A 12,572-nucleotide genomic window follows, 5' to 3' on the forward strand; every position below is an offset into this window, starting at 1 on the left:
TAGGTCCAGATTTGCAAATTGATTTTGCAGCAACTTGATTGAGTTTTCCAGGTAGGGTTTGGCATCATCTTTTCTTCCTTTTGCTGAGATTCTTCCTTTGCTTCTTTTTCCTAGATTTCTTCCTTCATTTTGTTCAATTAACAAAAACTTGTGCTTCTACTTATGCACGATGGCTCGATCTCATACTTATCCATCATCAGTGCAAAATAATCCCTTGCTTTTTCTACTGCTCCTATACTTATGCTATCATCATCTGTGTTGATAATCTGTGTTGTCCCCCCATTGTTAATTTCAGCCCTAACTTAATTCCAGTTCCTAATATTTACCTATCATTGTTGTTGAAAATTTAGGACTACATTGCTTAAGGATTTGAGATACTCCAGAACTTGAATTTGAATGAGTGGAGATAATTGTCGCACTCAGCACACATTAGCTTTTTATTAACACATATATATAGTACAGAGAAAGAGAGAGAGAGAGAGAGAGAGGGAAAAGCTGCCTTTGGATAAGGATTAGATACTTAGCTTCCCACACACTCAACATGACAACACATAAAGTTGTATACACACTCAACCTCACACACACACAGACACTCAAAATAGCCTTTTACCTACACATTTATGTACACAATACAATTGTCTACAATATATATTTAACAATTGTTGATAATCTGCGTTGTTTCTTGCAGGAAGTAGCTGCAGAGGTGGTTCAAAAGTTGCAACCACGTGAAGCACCAGCTGTGTTTATTGAGGTGAAATCTGAAGACCAAGGTATTTATCCCATTTTGTTTTGGATTGCTTAGCCTAAAACCTTGTTAGTTGTTACTATAAATTGAATTCACTAAAAATGAAATAAAAACTATATGAGAAGTAAGGATTTCCTTGAAGTTTATCTTTGGTGGTACTCCTAGGCTTAAGATGTCATAGTCTATGTAAGAGATTTGGAGTACTGTTTAGGAAGGTTTTAGATATGCACCACCTTTTATGGCACACTGAACTTCTATGTCAATGAGACCAGTCCATCATCATTTATGAAGGCCATGAGAGATTGATTGAGCATAGTTTTTGAAAGGAAAAAAAATTGTGTGGCGGATTCTTCGAAAAGTTTGAGTGTGATTTGTGATTCTAAAGTGTTTGTGAGGGGTATATTCAGAGATGTGTAAGAGAGCTAAACACAAGTGATTGATAGTTACCCAGTAAGCAATGACGTCTCTAGAGTTAATTTAATTTAATATATTATTTAAATTGATCGAATTCAGTCTTAACGGTAAAGAAAAATTGTACATGCTTATTCATTTATTTATTTTATCTGATTATTGGTTTTGGAAAATTATTTAATACATGATAAATAAAAATTTTAAGAATTAATTGAAAAGATATTTATTTCTATACATTGTCAATGTAATTTTTTAATATAAAGTCATAATAGCTAGATTAGTTTTTAATGACTTTATTGTTTTATTTTTATAATTTTTTTCTGTATCAAAAAATATTTATACTCATAAAAAAGTCATGGGTACCTATAATACTGTAACAAAGCATTATTCATCTGGTTTATCTAATTAATATTTGCACCTTCCAATTTTGTTACTCCATATTTTTAAAAGAAAAGTCATATTCTAACATCATAAGTTTTATATTTTCTAGATGGTATTATGTTTATCATTTTATATTGACAAGAAAGAAGTGTTCCATTTGTGTAGCAACTTCCAAGAGAAGACTAAAACTTTATAAGGAACACTATCTTAAGATAAAATAAAAAATTAGAATACAAAGAAGCTGAAAAAAAAATACTAAAATTAAGTTGTCCAATCTTTACTAAAGTAGTTGCATCCTAAAAAATAAGAGAATATTTTCCCTTAAAAATTAAAAATTGTGTTGAAATCATACAACCATTATGTGACCAAATCATAAATTTTTAGCACATATTTAAAAACACAAAAAACATAAATTCATTAGAAGAAAAAGAAATAACAAAATACCTATATTTCCCTATCAATAAAAGTATAATTGCCATGAAGCATAGGATTTCTGTATCCCTATACAAATTCATAAAAAATATATAAATATAACCAAACACGGACTAGAATATGATTATTTATAGAGAATATTTATCAATAATTAAAATGGAAATTTTAATGTGCACATTCAAATAACGTCATGCAAGAATTAAAGCCTAAAAACAATTTAGTGCTGCAAATGTCTATCTATATATGTTCCTAGAACCTATGGACCAAATGATGGAAAATTTTTAATGTGCTGCAAATTTATTGTAATTCTAAAATTCAAGTATAAAACAAATACAATATGATTCCCCTAGAAAACATTCCTATTCATGCAATTATGCGGAAAAAAGACAATTAATTAAAATTTCACACAGTATGCACACTTTAGAAAGCCATATGCATATGGACTTTGAGATTAGTAGAATTATTGATGTTTCGTTTCTTCCTACTACTAACTAGAGCTTTATCTTTATTTGGTAAAACTGAGATTCAGTTAGAAAAACTAGAAGTTGTTCATGCAACCATAGATAGATAATACAGTCACAAATTAAAGGCAGTTGTTGGGATGTCTAACCCTAATATCATGTTTGCTTGCCAATTTTGCTTAAAAAATTAAATGAAGTTAAGCATTTTTTAAATTTTAATTGTCTCCATTGATATTAAATAAACATATTAGATTAAATAAAATTGAGAATAACTAAATATAGTTAGTATTAAATTGATTGAGAATAAGAGAATAAGAGAAGATAAAAGAATTGATTGAGAAAATAGAGGGAACTTAGAATTCTAAATTAAAACTTTCTGCACTCTCATCATCTCATTCATGATCACTAATATTTTTATACACTGCACATGTAGCTATAACAACCTTCATAGTTGTCAAACTAACTAACTCCTAACTCCTAACTAACTAACTGAATTACAGCATACATCAACATCCCTCCTTAATTTTGATTTGTCAAGGATGTCACTCCTAACTTGTCTCTCAATTCCTTGAACTTGATAGATTTCAATGGCTTAGTTAGTATGTCTGCAACTTGATCTTCAGACCTACAAAACTCCAATTCAAGCTTCTCCTTACTCACTTGATCACGCAAGAAATGAAACTTGGTTTCAATATGTTTACTCCTGTCATGTGCCACAGGATGCTTAGCTAAATCAATTGCTGATTTGTTATCCATCAACAACCTTATAGGACTGCAATTTCTCAAGTTTAGTTCTTCCATTAAAGCTTCCAGCCATAGAGCTTGACAGGCTGCCATAGCAGCAACAATATATTCTGCTTCACATGTTGACAAAGCAACTACACTCTGCTCTTTGAGCACCAAGAGATTGGTGATGTTCCAAATTTGAAAACATACCCAGTAGTGCTTTTCCTATCATCCTTATCACCACACCAATCTGAATCACTATAACCAAACACTTCTCCTTCTATATTCTTCTGACTGTAAGGATATAAAATGTCAAGATCCAATGTTCCTTTCACATACCTCAAAATCCTCTTTGCTGCCAAGAAGTGAGGTGTCTTTGGTTTCTCCATAAACCTACTTATCAACCCAACACAATAGGCAATATCAGGTCTGGTGTTACGTAGGTACCTCAATGAGCCTATAATTTGCTTGTACAAAGTAGGATCAACTTCTTTCTCATCCCCATCTATTTGCAACTTAATTCTAGTTTCTGTTGGTGTGATAACAGAATTGCACTCCATCATATTGAACCTTTTCAGAATGTCTTCTACATACTTCTTTTGATGCATGAAAATCTCTTTACTGGTAGAAACAAATTCAATACCCAGGAAGTATGATAGTTCACCAAGATCAGACATCTCAAATTCATCTATTATTCTTCCTTTGAACACTCTTGTATCTTCTTTACTACTGCCAGTCACTAGCAAATCATCTACATAGAGACATATTATCAAAAACTCACTAGAATATGTGTTTCTGACATAAACTCCATGCTCAGTAGTGCACTTGGTGAAATTCTGTTGGACTAGGAAGCTATCAATTTTCATATTCTAGGCTCTAGGAGCCTGCTTGAGGCAATATAGTGCCTTATTCAACTTGTAAACTTTATCCTCTTGTCCTGCAACTACATAACCAGGTGGTTGAGTTATGTAGAATTTTTCTTCAAGTGGCCCATTCAAAAATGCTGACTTCACATCCAGTTGATATAGAGACCAGTTTCTATTGCAAGCAGTTGCCACAATGAGCCTAACAGTTTCAAGTCTTGAAACTGGAGCAAAATCCTCATTGCAATCCAAGCCATGTTTTTGCAAAAATCCCCTTGCTACTAATCTTGCCTTATACTTGGACTCATCTCCGTTAGGCTTTACTTTAGTCTTATAGACCTATTTCACATCAATTGGTCTTTTTCCTTGAGGCAAATGGACTAACTCCCAAGTCTGATTATTCTCAATTGATCTCAATTCTTCTTCCATAGCTGCTCTCCAACGTGAACTTTGTGAGGCTTCATCATGAATCATTGGTTCTGATTCAGCAAGTAGAACAAAGTGCACAAAATCCCCTTCGCAGTGATTGCTGTATCAGGATACAATTCATATTCTCTGAGTGTTTGTGGTACTTGTCTCTCTCTTTGTGACCTTCTGAGTTACTCTCCACATGGTGGTACATCCTCTTCACTTTGTTTGTTTTCAAGGTTCACAATCACCTTTCTTTCACCATTGTCAACAACATTTATTTCCCAATTTCAGCCCTTTGTTTCATCTATCAAGACATCTCTGCTAATCACAACCTTCCTCTTCCTCATTCTAGGATCATACAACTTGTAGGCACCAGTTGGATGATATCCAATGAGTATCATTGGTTCAGCCTTGTCATCAAGTTTCTTTTTGTTCTGCTCAGGCACATGCCTAAAACACAGTGAACCAAATATTCTGAAAGGACTCACACTAGGCTTCTTTTCTGACCATGCTTCTTCAGGTGTGTATCCCTGCAATCTCTTAGTGGGACACTTGTTCAGAATATACATAGCAGTAGAAGTTGCTTCTCCCCAAAAGTAATGAGGTATTCCCTTCCCTTTCATCATGCTCCTGGCTATGTTCAGAATGGTTATGTTTCTTCTCTCAGCAACACCATTATGCTGAGGTGTATAGGGAGATGTCACTTCATGAATTATCCCATCTTCATCATAAAATACTTGAAATTCATGTGAGTTATACTCACCACCTCCATTTGTTCTAAGCCCTTTGATTACCTTATCACTTTGTTTTTCACTCAATAACTTAAACTTCTTAAAAATGTTAAACACTTCACTTTTTTGCATAATGAGATAGATCCACATTTTTCTAGTAAATTCATCAATGAATGACACAAAGTAACTGTTACCTCCTAGGGATTTCACTTTAAAAGGACCACACACATCATAATAGATCACTTCAAGCTTTCTATTGGATCTGATTGGAATTTCTGACTTGAAAGAATTCCTTGGTTGCTTTGACACACAACACTCAACACATAATTGTTTTGGTATCTCAATTTGGGAAAGACCATGAACCATTTTCTTACTTTTCAATTCACTTAAACTCCAGAAATTTAGATGACCAAACCTATGATGCCACATCCAGCTTTCATCACATATAGAAGCAGCCAAGCATTGAAATTCTGCAATCTGAATTCCAATCTTGAATGTTCTATTTCTTGACAAAGAGGCCTTTAGGATCAACCTCCTCTTGCTGTCAAATATCGTCATTTGACTGTCCTCCATCTGCATTGAGTAGCCCTTTTCTAGCAACTGTCCCAAGCTCAACAAATTATTCTTCATATTGGGAACATATAGCACATCATTGATAAATGAGTGTTGTCCATCCTTCCTCTGAATCATCACCTTTCCAATGCCTTCTACAGTTACAGAGTTGTTATCTGCAAACTTGATCTTGCTCTTCACCTTATCATCAATATTTACAAACCACTCTCTATGTCCAGTCATGTGATTGGAACAACCTGTGTCAAGATACCACAGATTAACATTGTATTCTTCTGAGTTTGTTGTTGCCATTAGTAACACTTTATCAGAGTCAGAATCATCATCTTGTGCCAATTGAGCCTCATCTGCATTTCTTGGAACCCTTTTATTTCTGCATTCATCTGCAAAATGTTCCCATTTCTGACAGTTATAACACTGAATTCCTTTCTTGTTGTATTTCTTTTTTCCCACTTTGTGATTCCCTCCATTTTTCTTGTCAGTTTCTTCATTCTGGTTATGATTTCCAGAACTGCTAGAGCCCTTACCTGACCCCTTCCACTTATTGTTCTTCCACTTTCCCTTTCCCTTCTTATTCTTGCCACCATCATAGTTGTTCCCTTTGGTTGTTTGGGCTTGCATAGCTTGCTCAGCTGATCTTTGTGAATTTCTTTCATTGAGCCTCATCTCTTAAGCTTCAAGAATTCCTTGCAGTTCTTCAATCTTCATTTCTTCAAGATTCTAGCCTTGCTCAACTGCCACCACAATATGATCGAATCTTGGTGTCAAGGTTCTTAATACCTTGTCAATGATCCCCAAGTCTGATTGCTTGTCACCATAAGCATTCATTTGATTTGTAATTGCCAAGATTCAAGAAAAGAACTCACCACTGCTTTCTTGATCACTCATTTGTAGAAGTTCATACTGCCTTCTCAAGGTCTGCAACTTCACCTTCTTGAGTTTGCTATCTCCTGCATAGGATTTCTCTAGAGTATCCCATGCCTTCTTTGCAGTATCAGCAGATCTAATTTTCTGAAAATTATCTGCATCTACACACTGATGAATAATGAACAATGCCTTTGCATATCTTTTCATCAAATCACAGTGAGCCATCTTCTGTGCATCAGTTGGGTTCCTGTCAAGTTCTTGAACCCCTTCTTGCACCACTTATGTGCATCAGTTGGGTTCCTGTCAAGTTCTTGAACCCTTTCTTGCACCACTTCTGTCACATCTTGAAATCGAAAGATTACCTTCATCTGAGCACACCAATCATCATAGTTCTTGCCTTTGAGAACAAGCATAGATGCTGGAAAATTTCCATTCGAGGAAGCCATCTCAATTTCGTTATCCAAGGATCTTGAACCTCTGCTCTGAATACCAGTTTGTTGGAACAAAGAAGCTCTTCACACACACTCACACAATGCACTCACTCACTCTATGTTAGAGAATAAGAGAAGATGAAAGAATTGATTGAGAAAATAGAGGGAACTTAGAATTCTGAATTAAAACTTTTTGCACTCTCATCATCTCATTCATGATCACTAATATTTTTATATACTACACATGTAGCTATAATAACCTTCATAGCTGTCAAACTAACTAACTCCTAACTCCTAACTAACTAACTGAATTACAACATACATCAACAAGAACAAGCTAAATGATAGGCCTATAGTTATCTATAGAATCTGCCTCTGAAGTTTTAGGAATCAACCCTAACATATTAGAATTTAAATTTTGTAGAATCCACCCTAACTTCAAACATTGCAGCACTGACTGATAGGCAGTATCTCCAACCACATCCTAGTAGTGCTAGAAGGAACATCTGATTAAACCATTGGGCACAGCAACACCCTCGCTGTTCATATGAAACTCTACAAATTTAACCTCCTCCTTTAAAGGGATGTTGGTTTAAAAAGCATTGTCTCAACCTCTTACCAAGCTTTGAATGGTCCGATCTACAAGGTTGTTAGGGATACAAGAGTTGTTGCACGCATAAATATTGGAAAAGAAATCCCATACCTCTGCTTCGATCTGAGACTCTAGCATTCGATCCCCTTTACATAGCGAAGATAGTCCTTTAGATACAAGACGATGGAGTGTTATTCTAAGAAAAAAAAGAAGTATTATGGTCTCCTTGAGCATGCCAATTGATTCTCAATTTTTCTCGCCAGAAGCATTCCTAAAAATGCAAAGCTATTTGCAGCTCCTGTTGTGTCAGAACTTCTTGATTAAATAATGCATCCGAGTGCCCCACATTCACAATATGTTGTTGGATAATGTCCACCTCATTGGTAGCTTAAACCACAAGCTGGTGGGCATTTCCATACACATTTTTAATCCAGGTTTTTAATTTACACTTTAACATTTTAAGCTTTTGTTGCAAAACAACCATAGGACAACCTAGGACTTGACATGACCAAACTTTTTCTGTAACATCCCATTTTTTGTGAATTAAATTAAGGTTTTTCATTTAAAATTAATAGAGTTTTAGAAAAATGATTAGGTTTTTATAATTAAATAAATATAGAGAAATAACTTTATTAATTAAAATAATGGTTTGAGAGAAAATAAATATGATATTTTATTTATTCATTTGATAGGAAAGAAAATATAGTTTCTTTTTATAAAATAAAAAATAAATAAATAAAATAAATAATTGGTTGTGAGTATCCTAACTATAAATAAAGACATGTTAGGTTAGTTTTGAGACTGACGATAGCTTCTAAGGCTTTTCTTCCTCTCAATTTTGTTTTTCCTTTTTCCCTCTCAAAATCCTCTCTTTTTCCCGCATATACTCAAACCTATCTCGGTAAAATGACGACCCTAAACTCATTCACCGTTGGATCATCGTGAAATTTAAGCAACACGTTCGCAACTCAATTCTGAGCATTCTCACTGTTGGAAATTATGAAAACATGTTGGATCTGAGAGAAATATATTTTGCATCGTAGCTTTTTTTTTTCCGCAGAAACCCAAAACTGTCTCAGAAAAATTGCGATCCTAGACTCGTTAACCGTTGGATTATAGTGAAATTTTGATAAGTAGTTCATGATTATTTTCCTCTCATTTTCACCGTTGGTATTTACAAACTAATATCTATGGATGGAGAAATAATCATCGCACATAGACAGTGGAATGAAGGCTCCAATCTCTTCTCCTTTTCTCTAACGTTTGGGAACCCTATCAGAACAATCAGAGGAAAAACATGAGGAATATTAGGAAATAGCTGGAGATGCCACTATTGTTGTCACAATACACACGTGAGCCTGCTTAGAGGTAAGGGATGAGTTATTCACAATTGAGGAATGGTGAGAACATGTGTAGGGATCCTTAGAGTATCAATTGCAATGGGTTTTTGGGGTGTTTCTGCAAATTTTGATTCTATCTTTACAATTATAATTGTGAATTATATATGTTTGACGAACCAATTGATGTTCTGATGAGGAATTACTGTGAAATTGATGTGTTTTTGTGTTGAGTGTGAATCCTTAAAAAATTGAGTTCTTTTTATTAATGTGAATTATACTCTAAATAATATTCTTTAATGACTTGTTTTATATAAATTATTATCTTTTTCTAATTTTTCCATGATGATGATCAACATGTTATGTGTATTTATATATTGTAATACTAAAATAATAAATTAAAGAAAGTTATAAGGTTAATGCCTAGTACTAATTTCTTTTGATGTAATCTTAAATTAATTGTTATATATATATATATATATATATATATATATATATATATATATGTTTTGTGTAATACAAATATTATTATTGTGTGATGTGTATATGAGTTATGAGGCGTGATAAATTATTATAATGAGATTATAATATTGTTATGGATATTGAGTAGTGCAAAGTGGTTGATTGTGACATAATGAGATGTGGTTGATTGCGAGATACATATAAACATGAGATGGTTGATTGTGACATAATGAGATGTGAAATTGTGAACATGAGTTTTAGTTGTGAATAAGTGTGTGATTAACACTTGATGTGACATTACTTGTGTTGTGAGCTGTGAATTATATAATAACCCGACCAGTGTTTATCTTGAGAAAAATGTTCATGCATAGTGTTAAAGGGAAAGTGTAGGTTTCCTATTTAGGAACCAGTGTTAAATTGTAGCGCAATGTGTTAAACGTATTTGAAACACTAGTGTGAGGTCGAGGGTATTGTATAATTCATGTGCAGTGTCTATAAATTAAATATGTGATGAATTGTGGAATAATATGTTACTTTGAGATTATAATATTGTTATTGAGATTGAGTATAAGTGTCAAGTTAAGAATGTGTTAATTTGTGAGATACATGTAACATGAGATGGTTGATTGTGACATAATGAGATATGAAATTGTGAACAAGAGTTTTAGTTGTGAATAAGTGTGTGATTAACACTTGATGTGACTTACTTGTGATGTGAGCTGTGAATTGTACGATAATCCGACCAGTGTTATCTTGAGAAAATTGTTGATGTGCAGTGTTAAAGGAAAAATGTAGGTTTCCTATTTAGGAACCAGTGTTAAATTGTAGCGCACAAAAGTTTCCTATTTAAATGGGATACATTAGCAACTTACAAAAAAAAAAAACAATCATGTTTGTTTTAGTTACTTTTACTAGGTACACAAAAGTAACATAGGATTTAATTTTTAAAAATATCTCTCATCTCTCCTCTTGAACTTGTTTTTATTCCCAGACTCTCTATTCTGCTTCTCTTTATCCCCGCTGCCAACTCGCTATTACCATATTTTCTAATGATCCCACCCAATTTTTCTGATATGGACACAGTATTTTCTAGTGATGGTGTAGTGAAGTTGGAATATATATGTTTCTGCTTCTAAGAAGTTGGACTATATCTTTTCTTCTGAATGTATAGTGGTAGGGGCTATTGTTTTCGGTTAGGATGGTTCAATAGGGTTGGTGGACAACATGAGAGACATGGAAGGAAGAGTGAAGAGGAAGAAAATTAAGAAGATTGTGATGGGGATGTAGTCACTATTGCTTTTAATAGTAAAGGAGTAGAAATTGTTGGTTTAGGTGTGGATGGTTAGTTAGCTACAGGTTGGCAGGAAAAATGGCAAAGATGGGAAGGAAAGTAAAGAAGAAGTAAAAGATGAAGACTTTGATGGGAATACTTTGACTATTAATTATGAGAGTAAAGTAGAAGAAGTTGTTGTGTTGAGTGTGGGTTGTTCGGTAAGTCTTGGTCGATTAGACAAAGCAATTAAGAAGATAACTATTGACCGATCTATTTTACCCACCAAATCCCTACCGAACCATCGACTCAACATAACAGTATTTGATACTCTACTCTCAAAAGTAATGGTCAAAACATTCCCATCGTCGTCTTTATCTTTTCCTTCCCACCTCTTCCATCTTTCCTGCCAACCCCTTGCTACCAAACCATGCAATCCTAAACAAACACTTCTTGTTACTCTACTATTAGAAGTAATAGTGACAACATCCCCATCACAATCTTCCTATTTTCTTTCGTCTTCACTCTTCCTTCTGTCTCTCTTGTGTTGTCCACCAACCCCTATAGAACCATCCCCACTCAAAACAACAACCTCTACCATTGTACTTTTGAAAGCAAAAATATAGTCCAAAACCTCAATAGCCTAAACATAATCCAACTCCTCAATACAATCACTTGAATACACCATGCCCATATAAGCAAAATTGAGAGGGTTGCCGGTGAATGAGGTACTGCTTCTTGGTGGTGAGGATGAATACAAGAAGAGAAGAGAATATGGAAATAGAACTGGTGGGAAAAGAGAGACAAATAGTTTTTTATTCTTAAAAAAAATTGATATCCTATATTACTATTATATTTGTAGTAACTAGTAAGAATTAAATAAAACAAAAAATTCCACTGAATTCTTTGTCTAAATTTTATTATTGTAGGTTGTAAATATATTCCAACTAAAAAATAATGAGAGTTTGTTAGTAAACACTAAATATATACATAGAAAAAGAGGTTGCTCCAACCTCTACGCTAAGCACTAAGTCCATCACCTTCTTTGACTATCATCCATTGGAGAATGGAGCATAAAAATTAATCACATCAAAATTCAACAAAAAATATTTATTTTAAATTAAACACAGTTGTTGGACACACTCTGATTTCACTATTTTCGAATTTTTAAAATTTTAAACCTACATTTGTTATTAAAATTTATACAACATGCTCAACATGTCAATATCAGATATAGTTTTTCCAAAATTAATAAATTAGAAAAGAAGACCTTGTTTTCAATTAAATGTCTTTGCTGTCCCAAAACAGTGTTTCCACTAGAAAAAACAAATAAATACAAAACAACATTTAAAAACTTTAGGAAAATTACAAGGCACTCAAAAAGATCAAACTTGCATGATATATTTTTTTGATTTCCTAATTCTTAAGAAAATAATTTTTCTGTATTTATTTTCTCAACTGGACAAAATATGGTTTTTCAGAAAATAAATATTTAAAAATATTTCCCAAGCTGGTTAGGGTTAACTGAAAATCACATTTAGATCTATTGATTTATCAAACAATTTTATGGTCCCAGTTTTTAAAACTCGTGCTACACGATTTTTATAGAAAGAAAAACAACGGACTTGACAGTTTCAACAATTCCATTAAAAGAATATAGTGCTCAAAACAATGATTAAAAATTCCTAGTGAGTGCAAAGGCCCCGAAACACTTGGGAGTGGTCTCATCAACCAAAATTTGTGCACAAGAATATTTATAAAAATACAAACCATGTTGAGCCCTAAGATAATGAATAGGTATTTTTCAAGATTTATAGCATTTTCAAGATACCCATCGCTAGAATAAGAAGAAAACACCACGACATAGATAAAAAGAGGAAAA

General features: G+C 33.5%; 1 protein-coding gene across 1 annotated transcript; it reads right to left on the reverse strand.

Annotated features, from left to right (window-relative positions):
- Positions 1-3,308: 3,308 nt before the first annotated feature.
- On the reverse strand, positions 3,309-4,022 carry LOC106796654 (uncharacterized mitochondrial protein AtMg00810-like). Its single transcript, XM_014769554.1, has one exon. The coding sequence runs from the start codon at positions 4,020-4,022 to the stop codon at positions 3,309-3,311; it is 714 nt and encodes a 237-aa protein (XP_014625040.1).
- Between the last annotated feature and the right edge of the window lie 8,550 nt (positions 4,023-12,572).

This window comes from Glycine max, chromosome 17 (assembly GCF_000004515.6).
Source record: "Glycine max cultivar Williams 82 chromosome 17, Glycine_max_v4.0, whole genome shotgun sequence".
NCBI classification, from domain to species: domain Eukaryota; kingdom Viridiplantae; phylum Streptophyta; class Magnoliopsida; order Fabales; family Fabaceae; genus Glycine; species Glycine max.

Excerpts from the sequence above, each read along its gene's own strand:
- LOC106796654 (XM_014769554.1), bottom strand. The coding sequence starts at position 4,022 with ATGAAAATTGATAGCTTCCTAGTCCAACAGAATTTCACCAAGTGCACT.